The 22,344-nt window shown below is 40.1% G+C and overlaps 2 protein-coding genes across 2 annotated transcripts in view; one reads left to right on the forward strand and one right to left on the reverse strand.

Annotated features, from left to right (window-relative positions):
* upp2 (uridine phosphorylase 2) lies at nucleotides 1-2,646 on the forward strand. Its single transcript, XM_035174423.2, has 7 exons — nucleotides 1-164; nucleotides 340-454; nucleotides 554-712; nucleotides 853-967; nucleotides 1,066-1,275; nucleotides 1,388-1,534; nucleotides 1,760-2,646. Exons 1-7 carry the CDS (start codon nucleotides 112-114, stop codon nucleotides 1,900-1,902), a joined length of 942 nt encoding a protein of 313 aa, XP_035030314.1. The 5' UTR covers nucleotides 1-111; the 3' UTR covers nucleotides 1,903-2,646.
* Nucleotides 2,432-22,344, reverse strand: part of LOC118119929 (coiled-coil domain-containing protein 148) — a 26,803-nt gene continuing 6,890 nt past the window's right edge. Inside the window, exons 6-14 of the mRNA XM_035174420.2 lie at nucleotides 21,601-21,696; nucleotides 21,318-21,499; nucleotides 20,660-20,798; nucleotides 17,002-17,208; nucleotides 7,022-7,162; nucleotides 5,353-5,471; nucleotides 3,799-3,916; nucleotides 3,489-3,623; nucleotides 2,432-2,950 (exon numbers count right to left, since the gene is read on the reverse strand). Of these exons, the coding sequence (XP_035030311.2) occupies nucleotides 2,807-2,950; nucleotides 3,489-3,623; nucleotides 3,799-3,916; nucleotides 5,353-5,471; nucleotides 7,022-7,162; nucleotides 17,002-17,208; nucleotides 20,660-20,798; nucleotides 21,318-21,499; nucleotides 21,601-21,696 (1,281 nt within the window). The 3' untranslated portion in view covers nucleotides 2,432-2,806. The remainder of the gene's footprint in view (nucleotides 2,951-3,488; nucleotides 3,624-3,798; nucleotides 3,917-5,352; nucleotides 5,472-7,021; nucleotides 7,163-17,001; nucleotides 17,209-20,659; nucleotides 20,799-21,317; nucleotides 21,500-21,600; nucleotides 21,697-22,344) is intronic.

Here is a 22,344-nt window from a genome sequence, read left to right on the forward strand (position 1 = left end):
TCAAACAACTCTTATTCGAATCTCAGCGACGAGCAGCAGCGAACATTTGGAGGTTTTAACACCAGAGCAACTTTGAAGACTTTCCTTGGTTTCAAATCGTCTCCTGCAATCATGGCACCGATTTTACTGAACTGTATGGGGAGTGAGCACAATGAGTATATCAAGTGAGTATCTGAAAGACTTTTTCTTATTTTTTGCTCTTAAAAAACATTTTCCATCAACATGTGCCTCATGTCATCGTGTTTGAATGTCAATTCAGAGCATACTTTACGTCCAGATTTTGGATTCACTTAAGCTCGTGTCCATGTATTAATATCAAGCACTAAATTGTTTTCGAAGACAACACGTCCAGGTGAAAAATCCCTACTTGGAGAGCATGGAGGAGGATATTCTCTACCACTTCAGCTTGAGCAACAAGACTCACAACCTTCCAGAAATGTTTGGAGACATTAAGGTTCGTGAAATAAGGGTCAGATTGAGAAGAAAACCGAATTTGGGGAAACCCAGGAAACAAAATTCAACAATGTCCTTTCTCTCTTTCTGTTTCCCACAGTTTGTGTGTGTTGGTGGCAGCGCGAACCGCATGAAAGCCTTCGCCCAGTTCATCCACCAGGAGCTGCAGCTGCCAGGAAACCCAGAGGAAATCAGAGATATCTGTGAGGGCACTGATCGCTACTGCATGTACAAAGTGGGACCAGTGCTGTCGATAAGTGTAAGTGCTCCATAACCAGTTCTTACACTAGAGGACATAAATTGCTGAAGTGGAAAGTCATTCAAATGTTAAATTACTGCTGTAAGTAATAATTGTGTAGTGGATTTTTTAACTTTTTCCATCCACTGTACGTATAACAGCATGGAATGGGCGTCCCCTCCATCTCCATCATGCTGCACGAGCTCATCAAACTGCTGCACCATGCCCAGTGTCGTGATGTGGTCCTCTTTCGCCTCGGAACATCCGGTGGAGTCGGTAAGAACTTGTTTTATTTTGTGTGTGTTAAAGGTGAAAGGTTAGAAGTTGGCTTAAACTTTCATACAAGACTAATTTCTTCGCCCTGTCGTCTCCAGGTCTGGCTCCAGGGACCGTGGTGATCACAGACAAAGCGGTGGACTACTCCTTCCGTGCCCAGTTTGAGCAGGTGGTTCTGGGTAAAGTCATCACCAGGAGCACTGAGCTGGACGAGGGGGTGGCCAAAGATCTTCTGCAGTGCTCCTCCGAGCTGCAAAAATTTCCATCAGTGATCGGAAACACCATGTGCACCAGCGACTTCTACGAAGGTACAAACAATATGCAATGCTCATATTTGGTATTCCCTTAACAGCACAGGAAACAATCTCTGCAGGTGACACACATGTGGTATTGACAGCTTCCTGTATTGTGTCTCTCCAGGTCAAGGCCGACTGGACGGGGCGCTGTGCTCCTTCTCTCACGCTGAAAAACTGGAGTATCTGAGGAAAGCGTACGAGGCCGGAGTGAGGAATATTGAAATGGAGTCCACTGTATTCGCTGCCATGTGCCGCGTCTGTGGTCTCAAAGGTATTGTTTTTTTGTTATAAAACGTAGAACATTGTGTACAGTGGAGCGACTCATTGGGGACTTTAAACACATATTCTCACAGAAAGAACTTTCTTTAATTAGCCTAATTTGATATTGGTCAAAACAATGATATCATCATTTGAAGAAAATAGATTTAAGGAATAGGGACATGTCACATCTTAACGTCTCACGGCTCACACTGAAAGATTTCATTTTTCTCTCCAGCGGCTGTGATCTGTGTTACGTTGCTGAACCGCTTCGAGGGAGACCAGATCACCTCCACTCATGATGTGCTGACGGAGTACCAGCAGAGACCTCAAGTCTTAGTGTCCCACTACATCAAGAAACGCCTGGGACTCATTGACTGAGACGTCTGCCTCCCCCACCCCAGCATTCCCCAAAACATGTATAAAGCTTTGACTGACATGTGGATATGTATATATTAATGTATAAACTGTACTGTATAACATGTTAATATGTGTATTAGACACTTATTTTATAAACTATTAAGATTTCTTTGATGATATAAATATGCTAAAATATGAAGTTATGTATGAATATAAGTATTTATTGTATTTTTTGATTTGAATACTTTGGTGCTTATGTATGGAAACTGTGATTTTCAAAATAATGGTCTTCTGTACGTTGATTTTCATACTTGACTCTTGAATTTTCCTCGAGTTGATTTTATTCCAAATGATTTGAACATTTGGAATAAAAATCATCAAATTGGTTTGTAGTCTCTTAGAGAGTTTTTTCCCCCATTATATGCTCATTAGATGAGAAGCACTTGTATTCCTTAGTGATTTTCACTTAAAATATGAGAAGAGTAAAGGGACATTCCTATAATTTAAATTCAGTTGTGAACGTGTTATTAAATACTCAGAGTAAAGATTGTGCAATATAAGCTTGTTTATGCAAATGCAAAGTTAAAGAAGGTGACCTAAGAGGTGAATAAACATTGATAAATGTGCAGGAAAGTCATCTCAATGTGTTGGATATATATATGTTTATTATGACTATGAAAAAGTCTGTGATACTGTATTTCTCAATGGGTTCTGTAGAGTATAAAACTAAAACTAAATAAAAACAATAAAAGTTGACAATGTTAATTGCACTGTGTCGTGTGGTGGTCAATACTGTAGGTGCAAGTTTTACTTTGTACAGCTCAACTGTGTGAACAGTGAATATACTTACACATTCATCTCAGTGAAATGTAATATATATAATCACATAATGCTTAGTTTGGTGCGACATTGTTCAAGTCCTTGGTCAGAATTTGATCACGGATTTAGTGTCTCGGCGAGGTGGCTTTGGGGGCTGTATAACAGACAGAACCTCTTTGGCGTACAGGCTCTGGTGCAGACCCGCCTCCCGGAGCGCCTGCTCAACCCGCACTCTCGGATCAGACACAATCTGGAAAACAAATGTAAAAAAACACAGTAAATCATACATTTCCAGCTGTTTCACTCTAGATCACACCCTCAAGGTTACCATTGTTTGTTTTTATGGTTTACTACACATTCAATTCTTGAAAACAAGATGAATCACTAATCCTTCATGGTTTGGTAGATGATCCCAGTTTGACAATCATTAGTCATTGCCGGTGTTACACAATAACGACACTCTAACCTGCTCTCTGCAGTGGTAACAACACCTGACAAACTGTCTCAACAGTGCACTGACTGACTTGGTGAGCTTGAGATCAAGGCTATGTTCACAGGTCTGTGGGATGAGGACAAAGATTGTTTGCCCAGCTTGCATAATTTCTCCCACTGCACGGGTCATTGCTCCGCTGCACCCAGGATGAAACGAAACATAAACGACTGGCTATGCTCAAGAGGAGCGGGGGGGGAGGGAGAGGCCTTGTAGTATCATGCGATGTGGGGCAAAGGTACGGGGTTCGGGGGCAAACAATCATGCAACTGTGGAGATTTTTTTGGAGACGTCTCACCTGTGTGTCTGTGTATGTGTTAATACTGTAGAGAGGCCTCTGGAGCTCGCATTCCTTTACATTCAAGAGTCGACTCCTCCAAGCCTCAGTATCTGCCATCATCCTCTCTGGGTCCGCCTCTGCCACCACCCCAACCTGAGATGAACAGGGGAAAAAAGCATTTAATAAATAGTGATAATATACCTTATGTCTGCCATAAGGTGGCAGTGCTGCCTCATCTCAGACGAGGATGAGTCCAAGTCTTCCCTGGTGGGTCATTTCAACTAACAAGAGCGAATTAGAGTGGCAGAAAGAGCAGATAATGATCCACCTGGTTTCTGAGAGCTTCCAGACGATTCTGCTTCTCCTCTTCTTCTCTCTGATGCTCAAGCTCCCGAGCCTCTCTCTCCTCCGCTCGCCGCTGCAACATGTCTGCCCTAAACTGCACCCTGGATGGAGAGGAGATGTGGACGTCAGACCTTAAACAGCCCCTTTGCTCTTCCTCTCTCTGCCACAACCACAACCAACATTTTTCTATTGCTCCTGACACTGCATGGCTCCGGGGCTGTGGAGGGGTTTTATGGAGCTGCCGGAGAATAGCTCCTTTCCCATCATCTGTTTTTATCGCTCTCCCAGCCTCTCATGATTCTTCATTCTCATTCCTGCCAGAGTTCGCTCTCACAGCCAAAGTCAACACTGTTATATGGTATTAACTGCAGTCTCTGCAGAGAAATACTCAGCAAATCAAACCAAATGGGAGATTTTTTATTCCCCAAGAAGAATTTATTCTTCAAGGGTAACTTCACATCAGACTGCATAACAATGTTTCTGGTTGAAAGTTTCAAGTGTGTTGCACTTAAGAGGTAGAAAGGACAAGACTGAGCAAAGTACACAGAGACACCGGCACTCTATCTATATTTCCTGAGTGTTTCATAATGATGACAGGCACCTATGTGGAGGAGTTTAAGTAGAAATTCAGCCCTTAAATACATTTTTACGTAATAAATCTGTGATATTCAGTGTAATCCAGGAGGTGTTTGAATGCAAGGTGATCAATCTCCCTTGTTCGGCATTTCAGTTAGAAGAATATTTCAGCTGTTTAGCATTGCACTTCCATAAAGTTAGGTGGCTCATGATGGGCAGATTAGAAACGCCCACATCTTTAAAACGTTGCTTGTTGCTGCAAACATGTGGGTCCTCAAGCCAAACTGAGACAATGATTACATAGTCTTGGTTGTTTTCTCCGATTAGAAAAAAGCCACAACTGCTTCTATCAACAGTTTCAATCTGGTTTTAGATTACCCCGTAGTACTAAAACAGCTCTTCTTCAGTTCTTCTGTTAACCGTTGATTCAGGGAACTCTGCGGTTTTGGTGCTTTTAGACCTGACACTGTCAATCATAAGATCCTATTATCACGTCTCATACTGTGTGCAGTCATAGAAAACTCCAACTCCCTAAATTGGATTCAGTTGTACCTGACGGACAGGATTTATTTGTCTAGGCGAATATTCTTTGTTCCCTGCTTATATATTATATATAATTATATATATATATTATTTTCATATTTTAAGCCTGTTGAGCACTTTGGTCCACTGTAGTTGTTTTAAATGTGCTATATAAATAAACTTTGACTTGACTTGACAACTAGATTGATTTTGACATGTATAATCAGTGGAGTGCACTGCAAATAATTGTATCATTGTTGTTACATCACAAGACTTTAGTAAGGCTGATACTGGATGTATGGATACAAATGAGAAATATGTTTTTGTGACACACCAGTGAGCCCATAAGCAAAAAAAGTAATTGTTACAAAGTAAATGATTGGTGATGGGACATAACATCAACACTACAATACTCAAGGTCCCATGTTGCAACACTCACCTCTCTTTATCTTTCCTCGCCTGCTCCTCCATGACGCTCCTCAGATTAGCGAGTCTCTCTTGATCCCTGTGCTCCAGCTCCTCCCTCCTCTTCTCCTGCTTTAAATAAAACTGCCTGACCTGAAGGAAAACAACAACAAATGCTTAATGACATGTCCTATTGATTGTGACAGAGTGGTAATCAGATAAGTGTAACTAGAAGGAATGAGATGATATTTCAATGTCTGGCTATTGTGCTAAATTATATGGAATGCAATGCAACCTAAATGCTGTCATTAATCAGTGTCTCAGGACGCCCATGATCTGCTGGCAGACCCCTGAGGGGAGAGTTAATTAAACAGTCAGACACACACACACACAGACACACACACACAAACACTGCATTCTGGTGTAGTTGTACCTATGAGGACAATAACTAAATTAGTTTTCAAAATATAACATTGCAACAATGTTTGCTCTCAGTTTGACCTCCATCCACAATTAATTACTTAAAACAGTGAAGCCAAAAATGATTATCAACTTGTAGCCAGTGTCATTTTATCTAATTTAAACTGAATCTTTATGATACAGCAGCAGGTTTTATTTTAGACACAGCTCCCGGTGTCACAAATGAAAATATGTTTTTATTATCCAACACATTCAAGTGATTTGAATTTGTTCACAGTCGGCATCAACTTTTCTGTGAGCAGTCACTTATTTGTACCGGCACCAAAAGGTCTTAGCGTGGGCTGATGTGCCATATTTTATTTGCTATTATGGAGTGAATTATTTGCTATCGTGGAGTTTTTTCTGTGAAGCCATTGCTAGATGATTGCTGAGTGCTGAGCCAGTATGTCTCTTACTTCTTTTTTACTTCTTTTTTTTTTTACTTTTTAGGCTATTTTCCCAGAATACCTTTAACATCCATGTAAACATAAACCATCTATAGAGTACATATTCTCCATGTTATGATATATAAGGTGATTCCTGCTGGGGACAGCCCTGGGTTTTTGGTTGAGCAGGTAATTTAATATAACTGTATCTTGTTTTCCCCTCAAAATAATAAAGTGTTATGCAGAAGATAAGTTACAAATAGAATCTAGGGGTCTAAAGCAAAGAACAAAAAAAGCCATCTGTCAATTAGAGAGGACATTTGCTGTCATATCCCTTCTACAACTAGAAACTAAATAGAGTGCATACCTTCACCAAGGCCCACCAGTTCTCTTACATTTAATAAAGCCGCACTAAACTGCACAAACTCATAGATTTCAGTCCCCTAAACATGCCTGATTCATTTAATCAATACTATTTATTAATCCCTTATTTAAATGTCAAAAAAACACAATTCCTGGATCTTCCCCTTTGTTTGGATCCATGCGAAAATGTAAATAATTCTGTCTGGGCCTACGTTCTGCAACATTTCATGGAAATCTGTAAGGTATATTTTGCGTAAACCTGCTTACAATCAACAAACAGACGGAAAACAAAAACATAACCTCCTTGACGGAGGTAATAATGTATTAACTGAAATGGCTTTATCATAACATGTTATTTTTCCAAAAAATTGAAATCCGATACATGGAATCATGTATTAGAGTGAGACACAGCTTTTAGCTTGCACACAATTGTATGCATAATTGCCAAACGATGAGGTTGACACTTTGTGATGGGTGCGATGAAGACAACATTACTTTTGCTTTCTGCTGTGACCTGATGGTGGCCACCTTCTCCTGCTCCCTCTTTAACCTCGCTTCTTCCTCTGCTTGTTGTCGATCAGCTATAGCTGCCTCCAGCTTCGCCACCTCCTCCTGCTGGGCCCGCCACCGCTGCAGCTACAAACACACACACACACACACACAAATACACACAAATACACATCAGGGAGAACACAGAACACAGATTATTGTACATTAACGGCTGTCTTGAAAGAATCTTTCACTGGGGGACAACCAGCTGAGCCCCAGTGCCATGGTGTCAAGATGTGGCATGAACTTTTAGAGGTGTCACAGCTGCCTTTCACACTTTGTGTTAGATGACCTCAGGACCTGTTAAAGCATTGATTCATAATGAAAGTCTGTGTGTCTCAGCCCTGTAACACGCAGCACTTATTCTTGTGAGGAGAATGTTGTCCTTATGCATCAGCTAAAAAATCCCAAAGAGTCGAGTAAAACAGACAAATTTTCACCTTCATTCCCATCCAGCCTTTACACTGAAAAGATTCTGAGCATTAACGTTTAGTTTAAATGTACTCAGCAAAGATGCATCTCCAAAAAGTCAGCTTATAATGAAAAAAAGCAAATGGATGGATGTTTTTGTCACTAGCATTATCCAGTTGGGATAGAAGGGCACTTATGAAACTATTTGTAAACCCTACGTAAATTCTGAAAGTACAGTTATCATATGGATGTCCTGACAGAACACAGACAAATATTTTCTAGCTGCAAGAGCGTTGAATGTGTGTGATTGTGTCATCATAGCGAAACGTCTGTCCTGAGATACCTATTATATCAGGAACCACCAGAGGGACAGTCCAGAGCAGCTGTTTATGGGTTTGTGGACAAGATTCAAGATTCACTTTAATTATCCTTAAGCAACACAAGATTGTTTATAACGCTACTCATTAAAAAACAAAAGCTATATATATGAATAAATAATAATAAGTAATAACAAACTTCTGTCATGGTGGAGTGTACAGAAGAAGAGCTTAGTAGTCTCACAGCCTGGGGAGAGAAACGGCTTAAGTTACAAAAGTGGTGTGTAATCGAGATCAAAATGAAGGCAGAGTGGGTGTGGTCTGACCCATGAGTACTCAATACTCAAGGAATAACGTAGTATTGTAATAATGTAGTATTGATTACTGAGCATCAGCATGTTGATGAGTATTGTGGTTGGTATGATCCCTTCGCAAGGTTTCTACAACTGTTCTAAAATTATGTTCAGCTCTTTTACACACACACAAAAGGTTTGTGCAGCTATCGGCTATCTTACTAGGACGTTACATTGACTGCCATTCAGTGTGGACAGCCTAACCAGAAATGACCAAGTTTTGGTCCCAGTCTACTGGTCCTCATGTTGGAAAAGGTCCTACAGTGGTAACAAAAAAACGAGTCCAAACACACATGCACACACATACGGCCCCAACACCCAACATTTGCCAGGGAGTCGATGAGTGAGTGGCAGGTTGGTAATGCAGCAGCCTCTCTGTGGCGAGCCGGGTATTTTAAGTGTTGCATTTCAGCCGGGTGGACTCACAGATCTATATCAGATGAGAGCTTAGGAATCCCCGAAGGACCAAACTGCAAATTAACATGGTCTCAAACACATCAGCACCAGTGGTATCATCAAGTCGCTCATCCTCACTCATCCTCGCCGAACAAAAAGCAGCAGGTGTGTGTTTGAGAGAGGATTTGAGGCTTGCAGATTCAGTGACATCTTTTAAATCACTTCTCAAAACGCATCTTTTTAGGAAAGATTTGTATTAATTCCAGTTACTATAAATCATATATTATTGTTGGGGGTCTTGTTTGTTTTTAATATTGAATTATTGACTGTTTTGTTTCACATTTCACATGTCATATTTTATCTTGTTTTAACTTTGTACCTTTGTTTTGAAAAGTGCTGTATAAATAAAGTGTATTATTTTTATTATTATTATTACTAAAACAATCAAGCCTCTATTCAAGTTTGACAGCGTTCAAGCTGCAGATATAACATGTGTCTTCATTAGAAATCAAAATGCTCTAGAATGCAGGTGTTTAGCGGATCTGTTTTCCTGAAACACAGCTCAATATGTGATTTTTGTGACAAGAGGACTAACCTGAACCTGAATAATGAGCAATGACTGAGAAACCATGGGGACATTATTGTCTGTGCAGCTACACCCATGCTTTTACAGTTTCCTTGTACATCTGCTGCTCTTTCCTTTGAATTGTGTTAAAATGCCATGTACACCTGTACATGTTGGTATTGATTCTATTACTGCCTCATGCTAAATGAACCTGTGATTGTGAAAGGTCACATTGATCATTCTATTGACTACTGCTGTGTCCCTCAGGCAAAACATCAGAACTATATAAACCTCATCAACACATTTACATTTCAATATAGATTGAAATCATGCCTGTTTTCTTGCTACATTACATTTCGGACAAAGGGAATAAAACTTATAGTGTATGGAACAAACCATTTTAGAGACATCGGCAATGCTTATGTTGAGCAATGCTTATGTTATATTCCATGTGTGTTTAGGCTTAATTTTTAATTTACCTGTTTAATACCTATAATATTCTCCCTGGGAAAATAAAGACTAACTTTACATTTAAATAGTAAATGAAATCTTATTAATTATAAGATGCTTTTTCATAAATTGTATATATACATGTATATATATATATATATATATATATACATGTATATATATATATGAACTGGAGAAGTTTCACTGTCTCCAGTTCGATTCTGGTGTGGGGCCTTTCCTGCAGATATATTTTGTTTGTTTTTCAAAATGATATACTTTACTCATATTTTTTTAGCTGTTAATTTATTCGTATTTTTCTCCTGGGTAGACCATATTTTGAGTTTAGATGAAGACAGCCTATATTATGAGTCACATTATCTTTAAATTCATTCTTTTCATACTATTGAGAAGGTTAATGAAAAGACTTAATGTTAAATATTCTCTATATGCTCAGAAATGTCCCTATAACCCCCATAGCACAGTGTATAATCTTGTGTCAATCTACAGGAAACATTAAAAGGTAAATGATTGTAGAGTAAACAGATGAGGATAAGGCTTATCAAGTGGGTGAAGGACAAGAAATAGGTTTAAAATTTCAAAAATAATTGTTATATCTCCACTGGTCAGTGGCAATTCAGCCTTATACAATGTCATGTAACCAAAACAAGACCTTTATGTCATATGAGAGATGCCTTGTTTTTTTCTTTTTTGTAAATACAGAAAAAAACAGGTACTTACATAATAAAACCATCCGTCAAGCTTGGGTGTGCTGAAGATAAGATACCTGCATGTTTGATGTAGTCAAACCATGAGTACTGGAGTGGGCGGGTCATGGGAAGCACATACTTTGCGACATACAAACATGTGACAGATAACACTTTCTTGGTTTCGTTTTTTTCCACAGTCATATAAAGAGAAGTTCATTTGCAAAGTCAGGTCACACAGGGTAACGAATCTTTAAAGCTTCGCTCGCTGTGAGAAAAGTGAGATCCATAATGATTGCTGAATGTATTTTGTATGTCTTTCTGGTTTTCAGCGGAGATGAAAAGCATTTTGGTGGAGCACAAAGGGAATAAAATGCTCATTATGTACAGTCTGCAGTAATTTGTCACTGGAATCTCATTTTCAGTGAGTGCAGCTAGAAATGGGATACCATCCTGTTTTTGTTTTTCCCCCGTGGCAGCACAGAAAAGACTGCAGAGATGTCAGAATAACAAAAGAATAATAGCCTTTTTATCTGCACACTGCAGCCCGCCTCCAATCCTTTTGTTAATGTAACTGTACAGTTTCAGTGATGTCTTCTGTCAGGGGGGTGGGGTGGTTGCAGCGTCCGCCATCTTTCATTTGGTCATTTAATGACAAACCTGAGCGATGTAACAGATGAGTGAAACTCTACAAATCTTAAACCAGAATCGTTGCTGTGAATTAGAGCAGCAAACAGACGAGGACGGGAGGTGTATTTATAAGAGCAGCGCCACTCATCCATAAGAGCGGCCTCTCTACTGAGTGGCATTAATGACACATGCAATCTACTGAGGCTTTAAAGGGACAAGAACTACTGTCCATTAAGGGAGACGAGGAAAAATGAAAGCGTGCAATTATCTTTACATTTTCACGGAACAATAAGAAGGTACATCAGAAGAAAAACTCCTACATACTCCATGCTAGTCTGTGGGCAATTACTTTCTCAGAGAGTTGTCAGCTGAAAGAAACTGCGTGGCCCAACTCAAATCAGCCTCGTCCGTTTGGCCACCAGAGGGATGAAGAGCTGTTCTTGTTAGTCGCTAACACTTAGCGACAGGGGATGTGCAAACACCCAGTGCCTCCAGAGAATACTGCAGGAAAGGAGATCAAGTCAGCATAAGTTCACATGTGATAGTGCTCTTTATATGTCAAAGTACTCTGGAGAGCAGGAAATGAAAAATGAGCCCTCGCAAGGAAAAGAAAAACCCCATCTTATGAAAACTTTTCTTCTTTCGATGGTTATGTCATCTTTCCTGTTGGTCGGCTCATCTCTTCCCCACCTGAGCATCCTGGAACAATGTGCCATCCCTCCAGGCTTTATTTACTCATGTGGAAAAACACAGTCTCTCATCAAAGATGCCTGGGAGTGAGCTATAAGTGGGAGGCAAAATGAAAGCAAGGACAGAATGAAAGGCTGGAATGAGGAGTAACACCCAGAACAATGCCAGCTAATTACAGCCGCCAGAACACCACAGAACAAACAGCTGATGATTTGAAAAGAAGCGTCTGTCTCTCAGTGATAAATGGGAATAAAATAAGCCACGTCTCATGCATGAAATGTTAACTCGTCATATTAATCATCCATTTGATTTTTTCCTTTGACAATACACACCCTCTGCATTTCCTGCGCATCACCTGGAGCCTCCTGAAACTGAACCACTGCTGCATGATCAGTATGATCTGCCGTCTGGGTCCAGGATCCTTGCCAGTCATCCTTGCATGGCCAATCGGAGGTTCTCTAGGAGAAGCTGTGAACTGTCTAACAGTCTCTTGCCCTTTCCCAAACAGAAGGGTACGAGATAACTCTGAAATCAATTACCCTGCATTTCCTCCAACTACACGTCCCTCAGAAGAAAGCTGAGTGGACAGGCAAGCACACAGCCTCCCTCCCTAATGAGGTCAAAAACCAGACCAGCGCTGACCAAGATAAATCTTCCAATATAGTCTGCTCTCATGTGAAACCATGGAGGCACGGAGAAGATGAGGTATGGAGGGAGGTTATTTGCACGATCACAACTAGGAAATACAACAAGTAAGTGATTTACTGCCTATACCGCAGCAGTCTTTTACAAGAATCTATTTAAAATATTGTAGCTTAAATCAGTTTCCATTGGTTTAAGCTGATGCAAGAGCGTCTTTATCTTTGCCAAGGTATTTTTTTTTGTTATCCGGATTACGCAAAACTACTGGATGGATTAGCATGACAAGGAGGGTGAAGGAGGAACACAGTAAATTCTGGTTTGGATCCAGTTCAGGAGGTGGATCCAGGAATTTTTTAAATAATCTTTTCAACAGTTTAAATGATTTCTATGACAATTATTAAATGATCTTAATTAAAAAATCTGACATGTTTAGCGGACTGATATTTATGAGTGTGTGCAGTTTGTTTCAGATTCAAATAAAAAATCTGGATCTAGTGAATATAAATGTGGTATAATTAGCAGACTGTTGGGCCTTGGCAGAGTTATGCACTCAGAGTGTCATTCTAGTTATTAGATTGGTCCATTTATGTCATTGTATTGAAGCATCATCCAGACCAGTGGTTCCAGGATTTATTGGCTAAGAAACTCCCACAGCCCTAACGGATGAGCTAAACTTCCCCTTTAGTGGCACATTCAAATACTTTCTTTTGAGGGAATTATAAACTGGATGTTTAACACTATCAGTTACATAATGTGAATGTTATTTTACTTCATTTCATTTCATACATTTCATATAAATAAATTAGAGGATTGTTTTAAGGTAACTATTTCAACTGTTATTTAGCTTTTGTTATTTCAAATATTTCTCTTTTATTCTAAAGAGCCCCTATTTTCAGTAATTTAACATACATCATTTTAATTTGGGGGGGGTCTCCTAGATAATTGAGATGTTCACAATCAAAGTACGCATTATTCATCATACCATAGTGGTGTGCTTATATTTAATTAACTCTCTTAGATTTCCTATGTAACAATTTAATAGAATGAAATGCATTACTTCATTTGCATTCCTTCCTTTCCAGGAGCAGTGTTTTCTGTGGGAGAGAGAGACTCCCTTCGCTGCATAGTCTGGACTTTATTACTTAACTTCACTGTGGTTATTATATCCCTGCCACTGCTGAAATATGTTTTATCACCAGTGGAGACTAAATGTCCCCCCCCCCCGCCTTAGCAATTCATGCTACGTCAACAACAGATCATATAAAAGGAAAATATTTTAAAAAAAAGACCAGTCTATAGTGCGAACAATGAAATCAGGAATTGACTTGTACTGTGAGCGCTCTCATGTAAAAATTAAATATTAATTTTTACATTAACAGCATGTTGTGCTATTGTATTTTATGTTTTGCTTTCTATAAAATATTCACAAGTTAATAGGTCCCATTTCCATATAAAAATTGTAAATACATGTCTTGGCAAGCCTGGCTTAGAGAGTGTTATGTGTGGTGCTAAAATGAGGATATAATTCTGGCATTGGGACTGGTTTTGATGTGGATGATCACATCCCCCATGTGTCTGCAGACGTGGCATGAGAGTGAAAACATTTTTGCTTGGTATAATTAATGAATTTAATATTTAAAAAAAATTACAAAAATATTCCTGCCATGCATGGGTATAAGTTCAATTTCTGAAATGGTTTTGTTGAAGTTCATGATTATTCTATTATGTTACTTTAACAGGCACAAGAAACAATCTATCAGGCTTTATGGACTATATACAGCAGGGCGATTGTGGGGGGTGATTTCAACCCCCATGTTTCAAATCACTATGCTGTGAATGAAATATACTGTACAGAATAAAAAAGGTCAAATAAATGAAAGTAAACTGCTGCAGAAATATGGATAAAGATGAGGGCCTCTATTAAAATCTATAAAATAAAAAAAAAATCTTCACATTTTGATACTCTCAGGTGACCCATGGTACATTGCACTAGACTTTAACAACATAATATTATTCTACACAGTAATATAATAAAATAAGAATGAGATGTAGAGCGTCGAAATTAGATGTGAAGAGGGGTGAATGACTCACAAAGGAGTCAGGAGAGATGCTGGGGTCATAGGGAGCAGCTGCAGAAAACAAAGCGTTAAAGAAGCCGATGCAACAGGAGGAAAATCCATCTTGTCTCCCCACTGTGCTGCTGTGCTGCGGTGATAAAGGCAGTGGGAAGAAAAATTGGATGCAAACAGGCATCCATCTGAGGCTCCACGCGCAAAATGCAAATATGTGCACATGCAATTCATAAACCAGAGGGAAAAAAATGCTGATGTGGAAAAGTCATGAGAATGAAAGGGTCTGTGATTTAATTTTTCTTGATTGGCTCAGACAGCCGTGAGAACAAAACTCAGAAATGTGTTTGCTAAAGTCAGAGGTGTGGGGTTCATGTTCTACTGCAGGTTTACCATAAAGTACGGAAAGTCAAAGGCCCCTTGTGTTTTCCAAATTACATTGAGAGGAGCCTGCAGAGACATACTGCTGCCTTGAACAACATTTCCATCATTTAAAAAAAAAAAAAGTGATGTATTTTTCAGCAGTAAACGTGAAAAGTAAAGTTAGCAAGTCCCAACTGACAATTTGAAATTCTAGGAGCTTAATACTTTCAGGTATTGTAGCAAATGTGCCGCAAAACATATTTTTGCTGTGGTAACACACTTAATGATAGCTAATTATGGCAGTAATAAATAATACAATAATGTTATCTTGGTACTGGCCAAGATGTTCTCTCCTAGTGAGACTGCTTGAGGACAAGAACAAAAGAATAATAACCTTCAGTGATTTTAGCAATAAATTTAAACTATATTCCCCCCCAGACATGAGAACAGTGCCCTTCTCTCTCTTCTCCCCGGTACCAAGCAGACTCCTCTGCACGTTTAATAGACTAAGTCCAATTGAGACGGCACTCCTTGAATATGGTGCCTTTCTCCTTGAAGACAAGGCAGGATGCATTAACCTCCATGGATCAGTAATCATCATTTGTTTTAGCTGTGAAGAAAGAGATTTTGGTGTCACGCTATTCTAAATGTTTGCATTCACAAGCTGCACAGTTGGACACAGATTGTGAAATAAATAGCCATTTTTCTAAGCCACAATTTTGCAGCCTTGCTACAAAATAAAGGTCACGTCTGGCCTGAGGGCTGATAGTGTGAGACCCGTAATTTCAGACAATGCCTGAAGACATATTCCACCTGGCTGTCTAATCTTTTTTTTAAATTGTTTATCCAAGCAACATTTGAACATTTAATTGTGACACAGATAAAAAGGATATTGTGTTTTCATTGTTACAACATGGGGACACAGGAAACGGTCTTATTGGTTTGTTAGTATCCAACTTAATTTTCAATAAACTTGCTTCACATACAGTGGAATATGCACAATTTATGGTAATTATTTAACAATTAAATTGCTATACCCAAAGAAATAATTTTAACCTAACATAGGCTTTTATCCCAAATTCACCAGAGTATAATATGTCCAGATGTCATTGTTTCAGGACAAGAGACTAAATCTGTGTTGCAGGCTGAGAGGAGCACTATAGATAATGGATGGGAAAATCGTTCTATTTTCCAACCCCACATTTTCAGAGAAAAACAACCATTTCATCCACTCACATTCATCTACTATTAATTTAGGGACTTAAATTAACCTAACCTCAATCTGCATGGTTTTGGACTGTGGGAGGAAGCTGTACGCAGACACAGGACACATTTGAACCAGGAGACTTCTTGCCATGAGACAGTGCTAACCACCACATTGTTGTGCCACCCAAATAGAAAGATATATTGATTAAGATTATTATTAAATGCAAATAAAGTGCAAAAAACTAAACCAGCATGCTGGGTTGGTGACATGTTATTTAATTCTGTACATAAGACAGTCTAGTTATCTGATCAGTCACAGTACACTGCCTCTTTAAGGACTGACGGGCAAAAGCAAATTCAATTTGCATGGCACCACATCAGTAGCACAGGCATTTGCTCAGATGAGTTACTTGTTTGTTGTGTGAAATGTGAACTAGCACCCCTCAGAGACAGCAGCATCATGTTTGCAAGATCATCCTCATTAGCTTGTCTGCATTCGCAGACCATCCCAAGTGGCAGCTAAAGCGAGCAATGCTGTCAGGCGGCCGGGTGTAATATGCAGCCTCGTCAGCAGATATACTGTACACAAGCAGAAAGTCAGATGACACTGCCTGTGTGGTGCCTCAAACGTCCCTCACGGCAAATATAACATCCCCAGATGTTCTTTAAAGGGAAAAGGAAACCAGCTCGATGCACATGAGCAGTACTCATGGCTGGACCACACTCGTCTTTGTTTTGATCTCACTTACACACCTGCAAAGTTTTGTGACTGCATATTGCACTGTTTTGACTCTATGATGGTGACAAAACCTGTCAACAGAAATAAAAGTACCTATTAAAGTACTCAAAAGTGCTGCTGTGGTACTTCTCACTACGTTAGACGTCTCCAGGACCACATCTCATTTTGCCATGATGACACACATAGAGTGAAAATAATACCAGGCCGGCTGTCATGGCTGATAGCAAGTAAGATATGAAAGTTATATACATGCTTCCCAATGGGATTGTTTTGGGGTTTTAGACACAGATCTGCAGCATAATTTCCAACGTTAAAAAAGTGCCATCTCATAATGTGAGAAATTTCCCTGAATATGTGACAATTCCTGATGAGGTCCTATGCAGGCACTAACCTTTTCCCTGAGATTTGAACAGATCTCCTGCTGGTTCTGACGGTCTCTGTGGTGCTCCAGCTCCTCCTGGTGGGCATGTGTTGCCTCTTGCAATGTGACCAGGGCTCTGGCCAGTAGCTCTTCCTGGTCCCGTTGCCGCTGCTGGGTCACGACATTCAGCTGTGCCTGGGTGAAGCGCTGCCAGTCCCACACACGTTCATGGTCCACCTGAAAGAACAACATGAAGGAAGAAGATGTTATTTGCACGTGCAGTGACACAATTGCTTTTCTTAATGTATTAATTAAGTACCATATTTATTACTTGTTCTTATGCATATTTAACTAAAATCCTTAATTATGGCAAAATTGAAATATTACTGTGAATAACAAAGTTTGTGCCAAACAGATGACATTTAAAGAGAAACACTACATGACACAGCACACTGTCTATAATAGTTGCAGCAGGACCACAGAGAATACTCAATGTCAGGTGTAGCCCAGTCGGTTTATAAAATGCTCCTTCTCTCCTGGCTGTGCAATGTCCTGGAGGAAAACAGTTATTTTCTGTGTGAGGGCTGCCTGTATCCATTCATCATTGTGTCATCACTCACAGAGGCTGCATCACTTGGCTGCTTCATTGGAACAGAAGGAATGATATTCGTCTATGGGCTAATAGCGGCTAACTGACGGTGGGAAGGCATTAGACGGCTGACTGGTTTTATTGAAAATGAGTGAGCTGACAGACCTGCCAGCGATACAGAAGTGCCAGCAGCATTCAAGCAAATCCTGTTTATTAATGCACAACTTTGGAACTTGAGGAAAGATCCACCCTTTTGTCTTTCACTTCCTCTTGTCGTCTCCTTCATTACCCCTTCCCTTCGCTCTGTATGCATGTTAAAAGGGATCGAGTACTGTGTCTACATGTTTTCATGTTTCCACTCCACATGCAATTTGTGATCGCACACAACCAAGGATGCACTGTGGCCACAGAATGTAGGTGGAAACATCTACTGCACCGTGTCTGCAGTGCACACTTAAAGTGGCACGACACTTGGTTCAGCTGCCGCAACCACATTCCCTCTGCAGAGTGCTGTCTCTGTGAGCGGTACAAAGGAAATAAAACGAGAAAATAAAAACGACTCCCTGGATATTGTCTGAAAAAGGTAAGATGTATGAATTATTTCCACTATTGCAGAGTGAAATATAATGAGGGTATTACTCTGAAATCCTGCTGGTACCCTGCTGGCCTCCTGTTTGTTATAAGAGTACATGAAAGAGTAATGGGGAATAAAGAGCCCCATCCAGCAGAGGGAGATCTCCACATTAAGCTGGATGGAGTGGCACTGTCTGACTGAGAAACTGGATCCACTTGCGGTCACCAAAAGAACACAGAAACCGTTACCACACACTTGCTGTGACACAATATTTTGGGATTAATAGTACAAAGTAAGTCAGTGGCACTAATGCAACTCTCCAGTCCAACCTTATGTCTGCTCTTGGGGCGGCTGTGGCTCAGGAGGTAGAGCGGGTCCTCCACTAACTTGACAGTGGGTAGTTCAATCCCCAGCTCCTCCAGTATACATGCAGAAGTGTCCTCGCCAAAGACACTGAACTCTAAATTCGCCATGATGGCTATTACTTTATAGTGTGAAAGTGAATGTGTGACAAAAAATATGCTCTATATACAGCAGTATATAGCATATTGGTACTGTATCAATGAATGGGTGAATGTGACTTTGTCGCTAAAACTGGAAAAGAGCTATATAAATGCCGCCCATTTAATATTTTCCTCTGCAAGATCAGAGAAAGAAACTGAAATGAAAATTTCACAGAAGCAATATTTTCACAAAGCATAAAGTGAAACTTTTAAAAGAATGGCTCCCTCTCAAATGATTCTTCTCAATCTTTCCCCAAAGAATAGGAAAAAATATTCACACCTGTGGCTCCTGCAATGCTTCGAGAGGAGCATAGGAGCTGATTTATAACCAAGGCTCTTACATTGTTACACTGCAAACAGCCTTTAACTGTGGTAATATGTCACACCTGCTATCTGGCTATGAAACGAAGCAGCTTGAGATAAACCAATGGAAAAACGATGCTATCATCCTGAAATGATTGCACATAGATGGAACTACAGCGCAGGTACAGTTCAAACAGGAACAGCCATCATAAAAAAAGTTTAGAGCAATGACATTTACTCCACGGAAATGATTTTGGAATTGAAGTTCTATAGAATTTAAACCTATGTGTTGACAAGAGTAATGGGAATTATTTCACCCCCATAGAAAATGCCAGGGGAATATGTGCTGTACGCAGACTACTGCCAGACAGAACCCATGTTTTCACTCTATATCAAATGGAGCCAAATATTTCCCTGCATAGAGCTCATTTCAAGGAGGGGACAAGCATCTGAGCGTACTGGATACTAATCACTGTCATACTTGTTTACTTAATTTGGAATTCAGATAGAGAAAATGCAAAACGCCGGTGATTTTTTTTCCGAGCAGTGATAGCAGAATAGCATTTATGCACTTAATTAGTGGGGTTTCAGCAAACCAAGCTGCAACTCTCACTGATTATTCACTGCACACAAGCCGTCTCAATAATGACTAATAGGTTAATTAAATAGAGTCAGCACATCATCTCTTGGTCGGTTTCTGGGGAAGTAAAGACTGTTGAGAAACACCTCTCTCCTCCTGGCAGCCTCCCTCCTGCACTAAAAGATCACAGCTCTAAATGCAGCACCCAGCTGGAACTGATATAAGGACGGTGTCTCTGGGTGTGGGTGACGACAGGAGTGAGAGGCTGGCGGTCGTCATGGCAATGCGAGGCTGCGGGGTGAGCGAATAGTCCACAGTGGGTGACATGGCACTTCCTGCAGCGTGTTGGGCAGATCATTGTCCAAGCTTATCTGTGTGTCAGTCTGTGCTCGGGTTCAGGGTACTATATTGATCAGGGAGTCTGGGACTCACACACCAAAGAGCTGCTATAGGGTGGGAAGTGGTGTCTGTGGGTTTGTGTGTATCAATATACAGGGTGTGAAAGTGTCCCACAGGATAAATCTAGCTCTTTAGCAAAGCCCTTAATGCTCATGTGCTCAGTGGCCATCAGACCAGACTGTGCACTAAGTAGCTTCCATGTGAGATTGTTCTAAAGCGAGTGTTGGATGGAGAGTCAAAGTACGGCGGCAACAATCAACTATTGTCCTTTCCTTGTTCATCAACCAATGAATTCTTTAAATTCTTTAGAAACTGACATCACTTGTGTGTGTGTGTGTGTGTGTGTGTGTGTGTGTGTGTGTGTGTGTGTGTGTGTGTGTGTGTGTGTGTGTGTGTGTGTGTGTGTGTGTGTGTGTGTGTGTGTGTGTGTGCACTCTGTTAATGTACTCTAAACTGTTAACAACATGGTGTAAGCATATATGTTCCAGGCCAAGGCTGATTGATGTGTGTTCACGTCTGTCTATCTGTTGCAGATACCTGGTGGATTACACAGTCACCAGCGTAGAACAGGGCCAACACATAAGAGAAGAAAACCATTCTCTCAATGCAATCATGGGGAGAACATGCAAACTCTGAGAAAGACCTTGGCCAAATCGGGATTCAAACCAAGAGCATTTTTCTATTTAATAAAGAACTAAATCATTATCCTTCGCTTCAAAACACTTTGCCCTTGTACTGACCAGCTCTCGTCTACTTTTCTCCGGGAAGAGTCTTTGCAGTATGTCCATGCAGAGCGCTCTGTGGTTGGGTAAGCCATGAGTGTACTGCAGCAATGTGAACTGGTAGCGTAGATGGTCATGCGGAGACCAGCCACAGAACCTGGAACAGATTACAACCCAGAAATAACACAATCATAAAGCAAAATAAATAACACTGTGACACTGTGTTCGCCTTCTTTCATTTCACTTCACTTTATTTCCGAAAGTAAATTATGATAATTTACATAATATTCATAGAAGCAAACAGAGCTATATAGCGGCCATATGGAACTAAATATCTGATTGTGAAGTAGCCTTTAAACAATCATATAATCAAACTCCTGGCGAGGAAGACTTGACTTTGTTCAAGAGCCTGCTTCTGGGGATTGAAGTGACTGCCTCTGAGTTTTGAATCTTTCATTTTCACATCTGCCTATGTGTGTATTTATCAAAATGAAAGACTGAAAATCAAAGCCTATTTTTTATCAAAACAAAGTAAGATAAAGGATGGATTGTCCTCATTCACTTCTTTTCTACTTGCAAAAATCAACATTCAAACAATTAGCTCATTTATTCAATGTGTAAGCACTTGGAGTTATGAAAAGCAACAAAGCTGTACATTTGTAGTCGTCAGGCTTACCTGTCTGTTCCTTGCAGCTGCTCTTGAAGGCTGTGCAATCTGCTCTGATATCTTTCTGACATGGAGAGGAAGGCCTGGATCAGGGAGTCCTTCAGCTCTGGGTAAGGGCAGTCTGAATTCAAAACTTCCTCTGGAATACTCTCCATGTCCACCAGAGTATCTGAAGAACTAGTAAGATATTTCTGCAGAGGACAATACGATCATCTTTGAGATAAGGTATCACTTTTTATTGAAACTGCTGAAACAGAAGCAGTATACTTAGAGTTAGCAGCGAGAACCTTACCTCTAATCCAAGGCATTTAATCTGGTCCTCCAGTGCTACATAATCTGAATGAAGTTTTGCAGTAATGTCCTCTTGTTGGTCTTTCACAAATTCAATCTGGTGATTCAAAGATAAAACCATAAAGATGTGTCTAAAATACAGGCTAAAAAAAACAAATGAAACTCACATAATTTTACTCCATACAAGCCAGGGAAATGAAACTGGCAAGAATGGACTCCATATTAATGTTTTAATAAAGACTCTAATGAAATTCTAGCTGCTTTAACAAATCTGCCACTGCAAAAATACACAGAGCAGAGTTAAAAGATAAAACCACTTTGATGTGCTCTCTCGGCTTAAATCAACAGTACTCGTTGAACTCAGCCTCTCCTGTTAACGCACATATGCAGATTCAGAAACACCTATCATCAGAGTGATTCAGTATTACTACGTAGTCTGGTTATTTCCAAAGATAATAGATATTTCAGTAAGAAAACCTCTGTCCATCCATTAGCAATACCGCTTGTCCTCTGAGGGTCACATGGAGGCTGGAGCCATTGCCCCCTGACTTTGGACAAGAGGCAGGTTACACCCAGGATCACAGGGTGGACATACAGAGAAACACAACCTTTCATCCTCATATTTGCACCTACAGGCAATATAGAGGTACCACTTAACATCAACAAGCAACGTGCAAGGATCAATTAGTGCCTCAGGGCTCTGTTCTAGGTCCTCTCTTCTTTGTAAATACAACATACAAAATGA

Source organism: Hippoglossus stenolepis, chromosome 13, assembly GCF_022539355.2.
Source record: "Hippoglossus stenolepis isolate QCI-W04-F060 chromosome 13, HSTE1.2, whole genome shotgun sequence".
NCBI lineage: Eukaryota > Metazoa > Chordata > Actinopteri > Pleuronectiformes > Pleuronectidae > Hippoglossus > Hippoglossus stenolepis.

Bases quoted from the DNA above. Each gene is read 5' to 3' on its own strand.
- upp2 (XM_035174423.2), top strand. From the start codon at position 112: ATGGCACCGATTTTACTGAACTGTATGGGGAGTGAGCACAATGAGTAT. The intron at 165-339 runs GTGAGTATCTGA...TTGTTTTCGAAG, and splicing joins GAGCACAATGAGTATATCAA to ACAACACGTCCAGGTGAAAA. The intron at 455-553 runs GTTCGTGAAATA...TGTTTCCCACAG, and splicing joins AAATGTTTGGAGACATTAAG to TTTGTGTGTGTTGGTGGCAG.